The following is a 20,296-nucleotide window of genomic DNA, read 5'->3' on the forward strand; positions in this document are numbered from 1 at the left end:
ATATATATATATATATATATTATATATACATATATATGCAGTTGATGATCACAAAACACTGATCATTTTATGCGGAAAATCGACAGAGAAATATGAAAGTAAGTGAACGTTTCGGCCTGTTAAAGCCGTTGTCAACACCAGACTGACTAGAGGAGATAAAGAGAAGATACAAGCCGACACCTGGAACCTGACCCACCCATCTCTAGGGAAAGGATTAACCAGAAACAGGTGCAGCTTAGCTTAGAAAGGTCAAAGAGGATTAAGCGGTCAGATAATAAGGATGAAAGATTAAAGACAAGCCTCATGAACACACAATATGTGAATATAAAATTATAATGAGACATTGTAAGCATCTCTGTCAGAGTTTTTTTTTAAACTGTTGTGCAATATTATAACTTAAAAATGGATGAAGTTTGTACATACCAGTACTAACATAAAGAAGATTTGGACACTGACTGATTAGAGCAGACTCAATCAAATTCCTTTCCACGAAATCACCACAATTGGTAATGCTTTTCGCCCCATTCCAATTAATAGTGTGATCGCATAAACTCGTGTGCAGGTATAATGCATTAGACTTTTGGGCAGTTCTAATACTATAAGCATGTTGTGACAACCGCAATTGTAAGGACTTTCCTGTTTGTCCAAGGTACACAAAATCACAATCATTACAGGGAATCGAATACACACATACTGCTATATCAGGGGAGTTTTTTATTTATTTTATTTTTTTTATTTTCACTTCCTTTCATATTTCTGTGTGGATTTTCCGCATAAAATGATCAGTGTTTTGTGATCGTCAATTGCATCAATGGATACCACGTGCCAGTTTCTCCCCTTCTCCTCTCTCTACCCTTCCCTTAAACCTTTTGTTACTAAACTTCGTTCTGCTTTAGTGAAATCTCATTCCTTAAAACTTCGCCTTCGTTTTCTTTGAAAATGCCTCAGTGAACAAGTTCCTCCCCGTTCATTATTACCCAGCAGCGTTCTTAAATTGTCAGATCGACTGTTTGATGAGATACCCCGCATAGTGCTTATGAAAAACATCGATTTACTTAAATTTGAAGTTCGTGAATGTTTTAAAGTGGTAGATAAATGTAAGTACGCTTTTCTCCAAGCCATTCCGCCTGAGTGGAACCGTTGTATGATGGATTACTGTTATACTACTTTGAGGTCTGCCTGCAGAAAGGGGAGTACTAAACTTGATTTCAAATTAAAGAGACTTATTGAACAAAGTGACTGGAATAAACACTCCAACCGGGATTTTGTTATAAATCTCTCAGATAGACAGCTTGATAATGACACGATTACTGCATTAGGTTATGGCCTGAGCTTTGCCACATCTAACGGAACAGTCAATTATGTAAATATTGCCAAAGGTTTCAGCAATCTCGAAAAGTATAGCAATGTCTCAGTTGAAGATGCAATTGAAGATGTGTGCAAAGGTATGATGTATGGCGTTTTACCTAACAATTCTGTTCCTAATTGTCCAAGTCGATTTGTTCATGCGTTAAAAAATCTCAAAAAAGATAGTTCATTACACATTACCAAAGCTGATAAATCAAATGCAGTAGTTATTATGAATAAGGATGACTATGTCCGAAAAATGGAGTTACTCCTGGAAGACAGAGATACTTATCTATTGATTAATAGAGATCCTAATGAAAAAGTGATTGCACATTTTAACAAAACTCTTAAAACTGTGTGTAAAGGCGATAAAGAGTTGATATTTAGGCTAACATGTGGATCCCCCTATCTACCTTACATGTATGGTCTTATAAAAACTCATAAGCCATATAATCCGGCAAGGCAGATTATTAGTTCAGTTGGTTCGGCGGCTTATAAACTCTCAAAATGGTTAGTCAAAGTTTTGTCCCCTATAGTTGGTACTATTTCCAACTCACACTTGACAAACAATGTGGACTTAGTTAATAAGCTATCCGCACTGAATTTAAATCTTGATTTTAAACTAATAAGTTTCGATGTGACCTCTTTATTCACTAAAGTACCTGTTGATGGTTTGTTAGAATTTCTACGTGAGGAACTGCCCAAATATAATTTGAGCTTGCAGACCAATAAAGTATTGGAACGTATCAAATTGTGTATTAAAGACACTTATTTTAGTTTTAATGGAAAATTTTTCAAACAAACATTTGGAATGGCGATGGGCAATCCTCTTTCCCCAGTTGTGAGCAATTTGTTTATGGAATTCTTCGAAACCAAAATCTTATCCAGGATTATCCCGGCTAATGTAGTTTGGTTTAGGTATGTTGATGATATTTTGTGCTTATGGCCGTGCAACAAAGACCAGATAGTTTTTCTTAATGAACTTAATTCTTTGGTACCTTCAATAAAATTCACTTGTGAGACTGAGGAGAATGGTACTCTTCCATTTTTGGACATTATGATTCATAGAGTCACTAGAAAGTTCAAATTTAATGTGTATAGGAAACCAACCAACGTGGGGTCGTATGTTCATTTTTTTTCGAATCATCATAGTAAAGTTAAACAGGCAGTATTTTCAGGAATGTTTCTACGAGCTCTGAGGGTATGCAGCCCCGAGTTTTTTGATGAAGAAATTGCTAAAATATATGAAATTGGGAAGAGTTTACAATATCCTAAGAGGTTTTTGAACATCTCGTTTGAACAAGCTAAGCGTACGTTTTACAATCACGTCCCCAAGGCGAAACCAGAAATTATTAACTCATTGGTGGTACCTTATGCGAGTGGACTTGAAAAACTGTCTCCGATTTTTAAGAAACTTAATATAAATTTGGTGTTCACTAATAGTACGATCAAGTCCAATTTAATAAAAAAACTCCCCTGATAGAGCAGGATGTGTGTATTCGATTCCCTGTAATGAATGTGATTTTGTGTACCTTGGACAAACAGGAAAGTCCTTACAATTGCGGTTGTCACAACATGCTTATAGTATCAGAACTGCCCAAACGTCTAATGCATTATATCTGCACACGAGTTTATGTGATCACACTATTAATTGGAATGGGGCGAAAAGCATTCCCTTTTGTGGTGATTTCGTGGAAAGGAATTTGATTGAGTCAGCTCTAATCAGTCAGTGTCCAAATCTTCTTTATGTTAGTACTGGTATGTACAAACTTGATCCATTTTTAAGTTATAATATTGCACAACAGTTTAAAAAAAACTCTGATAGAGAGGCTTACAATATCTCATTATAATTTTATATTCACATATTGTGTGTTCATGAGGCTTGTCTTTAATCTTTCATCCTTATTATCTGACCGCTTAATCCTCTTTGACCTTTCTAAGCTAAGCTGCACCTGTTTCTGGTTAATCCTTTCCCTAGAGATGGGTGGGTCAGGTTCCAGGTGTCGGCTTGTATCTTCTCTTTATCTCCTCTAGTCAGTCTGGTGTTGACAACGGCGTTAACAGGCCGAATCGTTCACTTCCTTTCATATTTCTCTGTGGATTTTCTACACACACACACACACATATATACATATATATATATTCAGTTGCATATTGTCCTGGGGACCATTCAGGCTTGTTCGCATATATATATATATATATATATATATATATATATATATATATATATATATATATATATATATATATATATATATATATATATATATATATATATATATATATACATATATATATACATATATATATATATATACATATAAATATATATATATATATATATATATATATATATATATATATATATATATATATATATATATATATATATATATTGTGACGGTGTTCCCCCCCTTATATTTCTCCCACGCCTGCAGTAAGAGTCATGTCCACTTTACCCGAGCGTTCTCTACGTCGCAGGCATCAGTTTGATATATGTGGGAGAATGTAGTGTTCTCGGAGTGCCGAGAAATTTATCAAAGAAGAGTATTTTGGCCTGCGGTTTAGGCTCTTTAGGAAGCCAATATGGCGCTGGCTCTTCTGTTTTGCCGCCAAAACTGTGTGACGTCAGTGGCACCAGATTGGTCACCGACAGCGATGTGGCCCAAGGAGCCAATGAAAACCTCCCATGGCGAATATGACGTCACGAAGGAAGGGGGGTCCGGTCAGAGCGCCACGGCGGCGCCATCAGTCTGACACGACACGTCACGGTGGTTGGACGTGCGAAGAGTAGTCCTGTCAGTTTGACAGTTGTTTCCCGCTCCCGTGGATTTTACGCGTCACCCGAAGTCTGCAAGTACTCTGTGAGGTCTTCCTTCGTTCATGTGTTGGACCAGAGAGGGAATCGACGGGATATTGAGCAACAAGTGCTCCAGGACAGGTACTGTGCAAGAAGAAGTGAAGTCTGTGCAGTGACGTATGCGACGTCTGAGGCAGTTCACCCGTTTGTGACGGCGTAGTGGCTGGACCGAGCCACCGGGAAGCAGCGGAAGAAGAAAACTATTCGGGAATCCGAACGACTGCAGCCGAGACGTAGGCGGGCAGCCGTAGCTGGGAGGAGAAGTTGACGGCCAGGAGACCAACTCCAACCCTACGAGAAGTCGTGGAGGAGCACGGACCTGCAGTGAAAAGGCACGGAGACGACGCGTTTATGGTGGGACGTTGATTGAGTTCCTGGAGGACACGACAGAGTGTGTGTGGGGGCGTTCCTTACACGAGGCAGGAGCCAGGACCAGGAGCTACAACTCAACTCTCACCGGAGGATAGGTGGAAGTAGGTGATTCTATATACATATATATATATATATATATATATATATATATATATATATATATATATATATATATATATATACATATATATATATATATAAATATATATATATATATATATATATATATATATATATATATATATATATATATATATATATATATATATATATATATATATATATATAAATATCGGTCATATTTAATAATATATGTCTACAGGAAAGACTGCTACCAAAATATACTAATATTAAAACGCACGACCCAGCAGCAAGGAATCAAGCCTTCACGATAAAATATCGCCAGGATCTGATTCGTGATCAGATATACAAGGCAGAGAATGAAATCAAAGACAACAAAACGCAACTACTTCATGCTACAAACGAGTGGAGAAATAGCAACATCGACGAAAGTATCCGTACCCGCATTGAACACCACCTCGACATCCTCACAGACCAACATCACCTCAGCACTGAAACAAGGATTATCAAGAAACTAACAACATTATATGGAGGACCTATGGCAATTCCACGACCAAGAGATGGCTTCCTGAACCTTGCAGGAATTAACCTCACTGAGGACCAAGTCACTCTCCTAAATCTGGGCATAAACTGTCATGTTATGTCCAGACCGAGTGAGATGGCCCGGAAAGTAGAGTTGGAAATTCTGTTGGACGACATATTCGACCTCGAGACACAAAAGAAGGTCACTACCAAAGATACCTTACAAGCAGAACTTATTGCAGAAGGAGGAAAGAATCGAGGCAATTACAGAAGCACCATACTGTCCCCTGAGCTTAAAGCGGCAGCTAAAAACCTTCGTGAGAACAAGGAGATAGTTGTCAGGAGAGGTGACAAGTCGCCAATATATGTCATTCTTAAAAAAGACGAATATCTGGCGAAAATGAACATCATACTCTCTGACCAAACTAAGTTCCAAAGGGTAACGAAGGACACTACAGCCGAATTAAAAGCAAAGGTCAACAAACTGATCGAAACTGTGAACGCCAAGAAATCCGGACTCCACCTGCCAAAGATCATTGGGGAATATAAACCTGGATATGCGTATGGAAATGTCAAGACACACAAGCCTGGAAACCCACTTCGGCCAATCATTAGCCATATACCCACACCCACGTACAGACTGGCGAAGCGACTCAACGGCCTGCTGACTCCTTATGTTCCTTGCGCCTTCAGCCTGAAGTCTCCAAAGGAATTTGTTGACTTACTGCGGGGCACACGGGCCACAGGGATAAGAGCCTCGTTGGACGTAGAAACGCTGTTTACCAACGTACCTGTGGACGAGACAATCGGAATGATAGCCGACAGAGTGTATCGTGATCCAGCCTGTACTCCTCTTGACATACCAGAAAATATTCTGAGGAAACTACTCCAAGCTTGTACTAAAGAGGCACCCTTCTTGAGCCCGGATGGGCACATGTATAAGCAAGTAGATGGGGTCGCCATGGGTTCTCCCCTAGGTGTCCTGTTTGCAAACTTCTACATGGGTACCATCGAGCAAAAAGTCTTAGTCGACATGAACTTGAAACCGGCCATATACTGCAGGTATGTTGACGACATTTTTACACAGGTACCTGATGTCAGACATCTGCAGGAGCTGAAGGAGGCATTTGAGCAGAGTTCCGTGCTGCGTTTCACTTACGAGATGGAAAAGGATGGGAAGCTGCCCTTTCTAGATGTAACAGTCATGGAAAAGGGCGGAGGTTTCCACACTGCAGTCTACACTAAGGAAACAAACATAGGAATGTGCCTAAATGCCAACAGCGACTGCCCAGACAGGTACAAGAGGAGTGTTGTTAACGCATATGTCGACCGTGCTCTCAGCCACAGCTCAGAATGGAAGCAAGTCGACGAAGAACTCTGTAGGGTAAGGCAGGTCCTAGTCAATAACGGCTTCTCCAATGGTTTCGTCGAAGACATCATAAGAAGGAAAGTGAAAAGCCATGCAACCTCTGAAGAGACAACTAACACAACACCTATACCCCCTATTAGACTATTTTACAGGAACTTCTTTTCCACAGCTCATAAAACGGAGGAAAGGGTCCTGAAAGATATTGTTAATAGAAACGTTATCCCTACAGACAAAAATCAGAGGATACAACTGACGATTTACTATAAAACCAGAAAAACGGCCAGCCTACTCATGAGAAACTCTCCAGACACAAAACAGAACGCTTTAAAAGAGACTAACGTCGTCTATGCCTTCAAATGCCCTCTTGGGGACTGTAAGCTCCAAAAAACCCAGTATATAGGCAAGACAACAACATCTCTTTCTAGGCGTTTAACGATGCATAAGCAACAGGGCTCCATTAAGGAACATATAATCTCTTCCCACAACCAAACCATCGCCAGAGAAATCCTAGTAAACAACACAGAAATCATCGATAGATACAGCGATAGCAGGCGGCTTGACGTTTGCGAGGCACTACACATCAAGAAGTCAACACCAGCAATCAACAGCCAATTATTGCACAACTATATTCTACCCACCTCAAGACTCCGCTCCAATATAGAAGCATCAAGAAATATGGACCAATAGGCTTTCTACAAACACTTCTATTCAATATCCATTGTTTCGTGTTCTGTCTTGTGTTGATGAAATTAATACCCTATTAATATCACCTCTTGTTCTGTCTTGTGTTGATGAAATTAATACCCTATTAATGCCACATCTTGTTCTGTCTTATGTTAATGCCACATCACCCCTTCCACCTCACTCAAATGTAGATATAAAATCGGAGATGCGTAAGTTCTATTCAGTTGTGTATTTGTGAACTAAAGTCTTTGAAAATGTAATAAGTTTTACGAAACGCGCTCGTGTCGCGTCAGACTAGAAATAAAAATGAATTTTGGAGAATTGATTTTTGATTTACCTCCAACAGTGAAAAGAAATGTACGAAAGATTGAGAAAATTCGTGTTAGAATTATTAATCTTACTTTTTCGGTCATATTTAATAATATATGTCTACAGGAAAGACTGCTACCAAAATATACTAATATACATATATATATATATATATATATATATATATATATATATATATATATATATATATATATACATATATATATATATATATATATATATATATATATATATATATATATATATATATATATATATATATATATATATATATATATATATATATATATATCTATATATATATATATATATAGATATATATATATATATATGTGACCGAAAAAGTAAGATTAATAATTCTAACACGAATTTTCTCAATGTTTCTTACATTTCTTTTCACTGTTGATGGTAACTGAAAAATCAATTCTCCAAAATTCATTTTTATTTCTAGTCTGATGCGACACTTGAATGCGTTTGGTAATAACTTATTACATTTTCAAAGACTTTAGTTTACACACACACAACTATAACTGAACAGAGTTTAAACAGCTTTGATTTTATACCTGCATTTGGGTGAGGTGATATGTTGCAAGAGTTTTGGATGAGGTGAAAACAAACTTTCAGCACAAGACAGGACACGAAACAATGGGTGTAACATTGTGTAAGTTAAAGGGAAGAATGGAAGTAACTGCAAGGGCCTATTGGCCCATATTTCTTGATGCTTCTATATTGGAGCGGAGTCTTGAAGTGGGTAGAATATAGTTGTGCATTAATTGGCTGTTGATTGCTGGTGTTGACTTCTTAATGTGTAGTGCCTCGTAGATATCAAGCTGCCTGCTATCGCTGTATCTATCGATGATTTCCGTGATTTTGTTAAGACTTCTCTGGTGATGGTCTGGTTGTGGGAAGAGATTATATGTTCCTTAATGGAGCCCTGTTGCTTATGCATCGTTAATCGCCTGGTAAGAGATGTTGTTGTCTTGCCTATATACTGAGTTCTTTGAGGCTTACAGTCCCCAAGTGGGCATTTGAAGGCATAGACGACATTGGTCTCTTTTAAAGCGTTCTGCATTGTGTCTGAAGAATTTCTCATGAGTAGGTTGACCGTTTTCTTGGTTTTATAGTAAATCGTCAATTGTATCTTCTGATTTTTGTCTGTAGGGATAACGTTTCTCTTAACAATATCTTTCAGGACCCTTTCAGGACCCTTTTATGAGCTGTGGAAAAGAAGTTCCTGTAAAATAGTCTAATAGGGTATAAAGGTGTTGTGTTAGTTGTCTCTTCAGAGGTTGCATGTCGTTTCACTTTCCTTTTTATGATGTCTTCAACGAAACCATTGGAGAAGCCGTTGTTAACTAGGACCTGCCTTACCCTACAGAGTTCTTCATCGACTTGCTTCCATCCTGAGCTGTGGCTGAGAGCACGGTCGACATAAGCGTTAACAACACTCCTCTTGTACCTGTCTGGGCAGTCACTGTTGGCATTGAGGCACATTCCTATGTTTGTTACCTTAGTGTAGACTGCAGTGTGGAAACCTCCGCTCCTTTCCATGACTGTTACATCTAGAAAGGGCAGCTTCCCATCCTTCTCCATCTCGTAAGTGAAACACCACACAGAATTCCGCTCAAATGCCTCCTTCAGCTCCTGCAGATGTCTGACATCAGGTACCTGTGTGAAAATGTCGTCAACATACATGCAGTATATGGCTGGTTTCAAGTTCATGTCGACTAAGACCTTTTGTTCGATGGTACCCATGTAGAAGTTTGCAAACAGGACACCTAGGGGAGAACCCATGGCGACCCCATCTACTTGCTTATACATGTGCCCATCCAGGCTCAAGAAGGGTGCCTCTTTAGTACAAGCTTGGAGTAGTTTCCTTAGAATGTTTTCTGGTATGTCAAGAGGAGTACAGGCCGGATCACGATACACTCTGTTCGCTATCATCCCGATAGTTTCATCCACAGGTGCGTTGGTAAACAGTGATTCTACGTCCAACGAGGCTCTTATCCCTGTGGCCCGTGTTCCCCGCAGTAAGTCAACAAATTCCTTTGGAGACTTCAGGCTGAAGGCGCAAGGGACATAAAGAGTCAGCAAGCCGTTGAGTCACTTCGCCAGTCTGTACGTGGGTGTGGGTATCTGGCTGATGATTGACCGAAGTGGGTTTCCAGGCTTGTGTGTGTTGACATTTATATAGGCGTATCCAGGTTTGTATTCCCCAATAATCTTTGGCAGGTGGAGTCCGGATTTCTTGGCGTTCACAGTTTCGATCAAAAGGTCAACAAATTGATCGAAACTGTGAACGCCAAGAAATCCGTTCAAACAAAGCATTGGCAAAGAATTATAGACCAGTTGCACTAACATCGCACATAATAAAAGTATTTGAGAGAGTGATTAGGAGTCAGATCACCAATTTCATGGAGACCAATGACCTTCACAACCCAGGCCAACATGGATTTCGAGCGGAAAGATCGTGCCTTTCACAGCTACTTGAACACTACGACAAAGTCACTGAGGCATTAGAGGAAAAACAGAATGCTGATGTGATATACACGGACTTCGCAAAGGCTTTCGATAAATGTGACCATGGCGTGATAGCACACAAAATGAAGTCAATGGGAATAACCGGTAAAGTAGGACGCTGGATACTCAGTTTTCTGTCAAACAGGACTCAGCGAGTAACGGTCAACCATATAAAATCTAGTCCAAGTGCAGTTAAAAGCTCTGTACCTCAGTGTTCATTCCTTGCACCAATGCTTTTGTGTTATTTTCATATCAGATATCGACAAAAATACAAGTCACAGCTTCATATCATATTTTACAGATGACACAAAAATCAATATGAAAATTCCCTCTGCTGAAGACATTGACAAACTACAAGCAGATATTAATAAAATTTTCGACTGGGCATCAGAAAATTACATGATATTTAACAGTGATAAATTCCAGGCACTCAGGTTCGGTAAAAATGAGGACCCTAAACATAATACTAGGTACGAGACGCAATCAAATCTGCCCATAGTAGGAAAGCAGCAAGTAAAGGATTTGGGAATAATGATGTCTGACGACCAAACGTTTAGGGAGCATAACCAAACAAATATTGCGTCTACGAAAATATTATTGGTTGGATTACGAGAAAGTTCAAGTCCAGAGATCCCATCACAATTGTTGTACTATTCAAATCACTTGTGCTGTCCCGTCTTGAGAACTGCTCCGTACTCACTTTCCTCTTTAGAGCAGGAGAGATTGCTGAAATAGAGGTAGTACAGAGAACATATACAGCATACATAGACGCGACAAAGCACCTTGATTATTGGAATCATCTCAAAGCTCTCCAAATGTACTCACTAGAAAGGAGACGAGAAAGATATCATATAATATACACAAGGAAAATACTGGAGTGCCAGGTCAAAATCTACACAGTCAAATAACAACTTACTGGGGTGAACGATGTGGAAGAAAATGCAGAATAGAGCAAGAGTGAAGAGCTGGGGTTCCTTCACAGCAGGTGACCATAGTGCCTAACACCCCACAAGGAGTAGAGGTACCCAGAACACAGCAGGGGACCATAATGCCTACCACCCCACATGGAGTAGAGGTACCCAGAACACAGCAGGGGACCATAATACCTACCACCCCACATGGAGTAGAGGTACCCAGAACACAGCAGGGGACCATAATACCTACCACCCCACATGGAGTAGAGGTACCCAGAACACAGCAGGGGACCATAATGCCTACTACCCCACATGGAGTAGAGGTACCCAGAACACAGCAGGGGACCATAATGCCTACCACCCCACATGGAGTAGAGGTACCCAGAACACAGCCGGCACACAGCGGGGGTACCTAATAGCTGAGTGGATAGCGCTTCGGATTCGTAGTCCTGAGGTTCCGGGTTCGATTCCCGGTGGAGGCGGAGACCAATGGGCAAAACGTTTATTTCACCCTGAGAAGCCCCGAAATCATCTCAAGATAACCTCACGACTCATCTATATCACTACCATGACATTGCACCATACATTTCTGTTTCGCCGTCTTATTTCACTACATATTTTAAGTTCAGAACCAATTATGAGGTCTCACTTGACATATGCACTGGCTCGGCACAGTTTTAATATGAACTACAGTTTCACACTTGTCCGGATATTGGTAGTGACCACAAATCTCTCTTTATAACGTTTCTTAATTTTCAGCCACCATCCCATCCCCTAACACTCCCCAAGTGGAACATTAGAAGGCTTGACAAGCATAAATGGGTTAATATTGTGCGTCCCCCAGATACAGATGATGTGGACCCTAACACGCGACTGTCTACAATCACCGCAGCTATAAATGCAGCCACCGAAATATTCAAGAAAACCCTCAAGACATAGGTCCAACAAACCACTTAAAACGTGGTGGAACGCGGAATGTGCATGAACAGTCGCTTTACGCCGGCGAGCCATTCAAAGACAAAGATGTCAACCCTCCCTACAGAGCTGGGTCAATCTCCGACGGGCCACAGCAGCAGCCAAAAGAATCATACTGTCAGCAAAGCGACCATCATGGGCACAGTTTTGTGAAAGACTGACACCCACCACCCATATTTATAATTCTGGGCCACATTTAACAGCATTAAAGGTCGACCAACATTCTCTTCGTTTCCCCTTATGATCAACGGCTCAATCTGTTGAATACTTCAGGAGAGTGCCAATGTTCTTGCTGAATGTCTTTAAGTTACCCCTCTCAACACCCTTCCTTCATGCGCAAGAACTCTCCCTCCGACAAGAAATTGACCATACCATACTGCTACCAATGCTCGGCGTCGACATCATGTACACCTTACACACAGAAATCACAATTGCGTGATGCATCAAATGAACAAATCCACAAGGGCCGTGACGAGGATTCGAACCTGCGTCCGAGAGCATCTCAGATGCTGTCTTAATCGACTGAGCTACGACATGGTCAAAAGGAGTTGAAACCGAAGTTCTACTGAACTTACTGGATCTTTCTACACTTAATCGAATACTCTGCCTTGAACATGAAATCTGCAATTCACATAGAAAAAGTAAATTTTGTATTGTTCTCTACTTAGACCTTAAGGAGCTTTCGATAGCATTTCTCATACTTGCCTCTTAGCTAAGTTTGCACGTTTAGGCGTACAAGGAAGATTACTTCTATGGCTACAGTCCTGTCTCACAAATAGGACCTCCAAAGTCGATATACAAGCCGGTTTCTCAGATAGCATTCCTATACAAACAGATGTCCCACATGGCTCCAGTATAAGCCCATCCCTTTTTGCTGCCTTCTTTGCCAAAATACCAAACACCCACCTGGTTTACCTCTCGGCATACGCTGGTGATTTAACATTGTATTACTCAGACAATGCCTTACTAATACAGTTTAAAACCACCTCGTTGACACTTGACCACTTTATTGCTTGCACACAAAAATGAGCCTCCAATTTAGCACTACTAAAACATGTTTTTAGATTTTCACTAAATAATGACTTGTTCATCTACCTACCCTCACAATACACAACACTCCCATCCAACACCTACGAGAACATAAATACCTTGGCATGCACTTCGACTCGCCTTTTCTTACCTTGAAAGCACACATTCAACTTCTTAAACAGACGACATAACCACGACTCGCCATACTTAAAGCCCTCTGTGGCACCACCTGTGGAGCACACCATGAAATTTCGTTCCGTTTCTATACAACCGATATTCGCGGTCATCTAGACTATTGTTGCCAGGGATATGTGTCGGCTGCCCCTACTAACCTTCAGAGCCTTGAGGTCATACATGCCATGCGACTTATATGTGTGGCGCAATGCGTTCCTCTCCTAACCTCGGCCTTCACGGGGAAACAGGCCTCACAATCTTAGCCTTAAGACGAGACATAATGTGTGCCAACTATCTGTCACTCACTGCTCACCAAACACTCCCATACAGATCAACAATTAACCCAACAGTTAACCCACATAACCCCCCCCCCCCCCCTTGCTTCCCCACCAATCACTCACAATCTTTCCTCACACGGGCTACGGATAACCTCAATATAGACCTCACTTTACTCCAAACTTTGAAACCCAACTTACTGTCCCCCCTATTCCACCTTGTTTTTATACGACACCTAAAATATCAACACAGTTTGAAGACAACATTCCAAAGTCTGCACCAAACTCATCCAGTCCCAGTTGTTGCTTCAAAGATAAAAACAAATTGCTACCACAGCGATTTACGATGGATTTCTCATCCTCCTGAACAACGCACCCTTGGTTCCTAGTGCTGGGTGGATCCCACCATACCATCTCAAGCAGGGATGGCGGTTACCAAACCAATTAGGTATTTTCACAGCTGAATTTTATGCCCTACACCAAGCTCTCCAAATAATCACATCATTACCAGTTGAGATATATTCAATATGTTGTAACTCCAAGCGTGCAATTCAAGTAATTATGCACTCATCCACAACTTGCAAGGAGTTTGTCTACATATCTCTTCAACTACCACATGAACATAAATTGAAAGGTTATGATATTTGTTACGTGGACTGTCTAAATACTCTCCTTGCCCGACTATTAAAAGTCATATTCTCCCATGTAAATAGCCAAGAAGGCACCTAGTTTCGTTTGATAATATTTAGAGCAAGGCGAGATGCCAAAGGTTTGAATTATTGAAGTTTTTAAGTTGGTTGGGGAGGAGGTGAGAGTGAGTACTGCAGCAAAAAAGGCTCATCAGCTCAGGGAGGAGGCGACAAATTTCCACCAAATACTCCAGAAGCGGTAATGTATTGTCTCCTGGTTTTGGAAAAAATAACTGGTTCGATGCAGTAGTGTTTCCAGTTTGACCAATCAGAGAACGCCCATGGTGTGACGACAGCGCCCGAGGTTTTAGGAGGGAGAAGCCGCCCACTGTCACTAGCAACCTAGAGAAGAACATGCCAGGTTACATCGAACGTCGGTCCCATATAGGTGAGGTTCATGCCACTAGAACGGACATTACTCTAAGCAGTACTCGAATGGCAACATAGAAGAGCTGCGGACCAACGTCTTGAGGAAGATTTAGAGAGCTGGAACGTGACAGGAGGTTTCAAGAAGATCTGTGACATCAGTACTCCTGTGTGTCTCAAGAACAGTGCTGGGGGATCATACTTCAATCCGCGGGCCGCTCCAGGAGGTGATACTGCGATGAGTATTTGGGTGGCAAGTCCTGGTCCTAGAGTCGGAAGCAGAGCACCCTGGCGAGATATCAGTTACTGAGCTACAGCACTTCTTTAGAGGAGAAAGGGAATAGTATTCAACGTAGAAGATGGAATTATTCAGCGTCTCCCACTGTCTGGGAGACATTCGCCTAATCCAAGTGATCCTTTTGATCACTTATGATCACACAGTGAATAATCCTTCTGAGATCAGTCGTCGACCAGCGGTGAGAAGAGATTCTACCTTGGTTTTTACTAAGAGGATAAAAAGGGGAACTCTGCAAGAGCCACACAGAAGTCCCGGAGGGAGTATCTACCAACTGCAACAGGCTGCTAGGACTTGAGCCTCCTTTCTTCATAATAAGGTAGATTAAATTTCCCTCCCAATTTCCCTTGTTTGATAGGAAATTAATGTTATTTGCTTCATCTTCGTGGAGTGAATTATTGTGACAGTATTTGCATATCAGAATGCATAAATTCGTGTTCCAGCATATTTTATCGATATTGATTAGTCATGTGTTATTAAAGAAAAGATGAAGGCAATTATTATATAAGTGAATCGATAGTAATATTTTGTTCTAGAATACTTTTTGGAAATCAAAAACCTAATGAGTTCCACTAATATTAATACTGAGGTGTTGCCATATTGTTATTGAATTTCGTCCTGGAAGAGTTGTCACACGTTGCTGCAGGCAAGAAAAGATTCTCCAATGGATAAAGGAGTACCTAAGCAACAGAAGACTGTGAGGGGACAGGTCTCAGGGATGGCAAGATATCAAAAGTGGAATCCCACAGGGTTCAGTCATTGGATCTTTTCTGTTTTTGATATATGTAAATGATCTCCCATTGGGAATAGACTCGTTTCTGCCAATGTTTATTGATGATGGAAGAATTATGAGGAGGATTAAGACCGAGGAAGGTAGCCAGAGGCTACATGATGACCTTGACAAGTTACATTGCAGGATTAACCAGTTATATTGCAAGATTAACACCCGTAATGGGTAAGCATCCATTATTAATGTTAATTATATTTCATGTTGTATCTGCATGGCAGACGTTGTTTGCGTTGTCTATAATGTAACATTCCATCAGGTGAAATTGTGACTATATGAGACATTAGCAACAACTTGACTGGTTTATCACACAACACCCGACGACGCCATTATCACATGGTTCAGGTGATCGAGTTTACGTGATCCGCACGTGTCCAATGCTTGTTAACCTGGCTACATTCTACAGACATAGCTAAGCTTGTCCATTTCATAGAATTAACTAATGTTCAATGTAGTTTAATCATTAGTATAATTTTTTCCCAATCGATTAGATTTGATTTGGTAGAAAAAATTAAAAACCCCAAGCTTGTGAGGAGTTTATTAGTGGGTTAAATTTTACTTATACAGTCCACTCGCAAATAAATAATTTAATATAAAAATAAAATATAATTAATTAAATAAACAAATAAATAAATATATTCATAATACAGAAATATAAAATCCCACTGGTAAATCCCACTAGTTTTTGGAATAATTATATGCCTTAAACAGCCGTTTACTTCCAACTGCCCATCATGTAAGAGTGTCACTTATGATTTGGATTCATGTCTAAATCTTAATTTAATGGTTGTTTTAAACTAGAACATTAGTTCCTCACTCTTAACTCTTCCTACTTCAGTGTCTCTGGCATTAACACAATTAATGGGTTGGTTCCCATTACCGGCCATAATATCACAAGGGTGTAATGATGGGGATATAAATAAGATTTTAAATATATAATCACAAAACAACGAAATTATGGATATAAATTGGATTGTCAGGATTTAGAAAAGACCTTGTAAATACTGGTTTGAAAACGAGGTTGTTGACTTACAGAACAAATTATCTTGAAACATTACTGAACCGATGTATTGATTCAAGTCAAGTTCACACATATGTGAATAAGTTTGGGTGATTATAAGTAGGAGGTGCCATGTATTGGCCAATGGGACTTTTATTTTGTTGTGTTTAATAGGTGAAAAAATCCTCCTGTTTTCTCGTACATGGGGGTTAGTTGACTAACAAATGTCCCATAACACTCCAGTTTAAAATATACCTGTTTTTATCAGAGTTAATATTATGTTGGCTTGGAAGGTCTCCAGCAGTAATTAAAGCATTAATATAACGTCTAACCATCGTTAATTTCTTCCCCGGCACCAGTCTCGTATTCTCCCATCTGGCGCCACATTCTCAACTTCTGGAAGATGAGGCACGAAGACCATATACTCTTCATCCGCTATGAGGACATGAAGCAGGTAAATGCTGTTCTGATGGTAGTCAACCACAATATGTCAGCTTCTCCTCAACATTGAATAGTCCAATATTCCATACATCTCCGTCACCTCACAGATACGCACCATTATATTGTTGTTTTATTTTTAAAACAATGATTTTGATCCTGAAAATATTATTATGGTGCTACATCACCGAAAATAACAGAATGTTTAGCCTCATGATATGTTAGTGACTATGTGTGTGTGTTGACGGCACGATATATTAGTCAGAATGTGTGTGTTTGTTGACGGCAGGATATGTTACTGAGTATGTGTGTGTTGATGGCACGATATGTTAGCATGTGTATGTTGACGGCAGGATATGTTAATATGTGTGTGTGTTGATGGCAGGATATGTTAGTATGTGTGTGTTGACGGCAGGATATGTTAGCTTGTATGTGTGTTGACGGCAGGATATGGTAGTGGATATATGTGTGTTGACGGCAGGATATATTAGTGAGTATGTGTGTGTTGACGGCAGGATATGTTAGTGAGCATCTATGTGTTGATGGCAGCATATGTTAATGAGTATGTGTGTGTTGATGGCAGGATATGTTAGTGAGTATGTGTGTGTTGACGGCAGGATATGTTAGTGAGTATGTGTGTGTTGACGGCAGGATATGTTAGTGAGTATGTGTGTGTTGACGGCAGGATATGGTAGTGAGTATGTGTGTGTTGACGGCAGGATATGGTAGTATGTGTGTATTGACAGCAGGATATGTTAGTGAGTATGTGTGTGTTGACGGCAGGATATGTTAGTGAGTATGTGTGTGTTGACGGCAGGATATGTTAGTGAGTATGTGTGTGTTGACGGCAGGATATGTTAGTGAGTATGTGTGTGTTGACGGCAGGATATGTTAGTGAGTATGTGTGTGTTGACGGCAGGATATGTTAGTGAGTATGTGTGTGTTGACGGCAGGATATGGTAGTATGTGTGTATTGACAGCAGGATATGTTAGTGAGTATGTGTGTGTTGACGGCAGGATATGTTAGTATGTGTGTGTTGACGGCAGGATATGTTAGTATGTGTGTGTTGACGGCAGGATATGTTAATATGTGTGTGCTGACGGCAGGATATGTTAATATGTGTGTGCTGACGGCAGGATATGTTAATATGTGTGTGCTGACGGCAGGATATGTTAGTGGATATATGTGTGTTGACGACAGCATATGTTAATGAGTATGTGTGTGTTGTGGGGAATTTTTCAGCAGGTAAATTAATTAATTTAGCTGATTATATTAACTGGACTGTATTAAAATAATTGGACTGTATTAGTTAACTTTAACTTCTGTAGGGTGTTACCTGAACACATATCCGGGGAAGGGGAGTCATTCAATAGCAATTATAATCATTAGATATATTTCAATAGTTATATTTCAATAAGAAACATTATAGGGTTAGTCACTAACTACTGAAACTAGTGTAAGCTTTATTGATTAGGAGGATTCAACGTTAATTTTACGGAGAATGTCAGAAGGCTCAGGGAAGGCAAGCGTTTCCTAGCCGGCCTCGAGTCACGTGTTGCAATAGAAGGTACCCCCCACGTTCTCAGCTGATCACCTCCTTCTGCGGAAAGTTTACAACGTAAGCACCGTAAAGCAAATATCCCCAAAGCTATCCTTTGTAAAGTAAACATAAGTAAACACTTAGTAAAGCATACACAAATACTTCAGTATATATAACCGACCGGATACTTTGTGCTTTGTAGTCTGAAGGTTGCAGTAGCGTTGGAACGTTGTAGAACCACGGATGACATAGCGATCGAGACTTGATCCTCTCAGATCGTTTGCACAAGTGCGTCTTCCTCCTCCTATCGAGGTGTGTGTCACAATAATAGTCACGCTACTAACTTTAACTCGTTCATTAACTAGAACACTTAGGCGTTATTTTATGCTTTGACTAATTGATTCTTAATCCAAAAAACAGTTGTTATTGTTCCTAACGCTGGACTAGAAGTTTGTGGGGTGTAAAGCACATTTGATAAGTGCTAGACTCGTGGCATGACTATTCCTCCGGTAGTGAGATAGCATTCACAGCTGCGGTAAGTTACCTCGGGTGGAAGATTACATTAATTCTTTCTAAATCTTAGTTAATTTCAGTTTAAAACAAGGTTTTCTAATTGAAAAAAAATAGCAGACCGGAAATATTAATAATATAAGAAGATTAATAATAGCGTCACTTCGATACTGGCTGACGCAATCATCCTATACATTTTCTGAGGGATTTCTAGATCTTTCCTAATAGGAGATTAATAAGGTCAGTAGTGTTAATTCTCTAATACAACGATTTCAACTAGTTGTATCAGGTGTTAGTAGTTTTAGGGACCGGAAATTTCCGACATGTGTTGACGGCAGGATATGTTACTATGTGTGTGTTAAAGGCAGGATATATTAGTGAATATGTGTGTGTGTTGACGGCAGGATATGAGCGCCATTGTGAGGCAAGTGGCGGGGTTCCTGGGGCAGGTGGTAGACGAGGAGCAGGTGGCGTGGATCACTCAACACTGCTCCTTTCCTGAGATGAGCAACAACCCGGCTGTCAACAATGAGACCTTCGTGTCCGCCCCCACTGACGCAGCCAAGGGACTGAAGTTCATGAGGAAGGGCGAGGTAACTATTGTAGAGGAGTGTGAGAGTTTGGAAAAATGGAATGATGGAATGGTAAGGAATTGAGCTCGGAAAATTTCTAAAAAATTTCTTTAATTCCTTTAACGTTGGAATATTCCTGTCGTGATATTCAATTAGGTCGCTTGAGGAAGGACTTGCTTATTTAACACACCAGTGTAGTAAGCAGCTCATTCCTCATTCTGGGACCATTTATGAACAATTGACTAGGCGCGAGCAAACGCCGAGACCCCAAAAAGTTGAAATCCCCTCCACTTGGTCGTTGACCTTCGCCATTGAATCCAGCGAGTAGGTCCTAGGCTCTCACAACAATAATTTATTGTTGTGTGGTGCCGTATATTTAGTCCAAAACCCATGAATCAGTCTCAATTTAATAGTCGAGTGTGATAGTACACTTGCAGGGCAATATAAATGTGTGGGGTGTAACGAAAAGAGTGTTCTACATAACAACTTAGTTTATTCAATAAAGTACTAACTACTACAACAAGAACAAAAGAAATATCAATGACGTTACTCGAAATCCTTCCTGTGACATTATCAATGACAGCTAGACACCAGCCCCTCGGACTGCATAATGAACTAACTCGAACATAAGGTGTGATCACAGAGG

General features: G+C 40.2%; 1 protein-coding gene across 2 annotated transcripts in view; it reads left to right on the plus strand.

Moving 5' to 3' along the window:
* Positions 1-20,296, plus strand: part of LOC123748693 (sulfotransferase 1B1) — a 248,916-nt gene that overhangs the window by 218,223 nt on the left and 10,397 nt on the right. For both annotated transcript variants that reach the window (XM_069333270.1, XM_069333266.1), the window contains exons 6-7: positions 16,949-17,043; positions 19,483-19,671. In XM_069333270.1, the coding sequence (XP_069189371.1) occupies positions 16,949-17,043; positions 19,483-19,671 (284 nt within the window). The remainder of the gene's footprint in view (positions 1-16,948; positions 17,044-19,482; positions 19,672-20,296) is intronic.

The sequence above is a fragment of the Procambarus clarkii genome, chromosome 4 (assembly GCF_040958095.1).
Source record: "Procambarus clarkii isolate CNS0578487 chromosome 4, FALCON_Pclarkii_2.0, whole genome shotgun sequence".
NCBI lineage: Eukaryota > Metazoa > Arthropoda > Malacostraca > Decapoda > Cambaridae > Procambarus > Procambarus clarkii.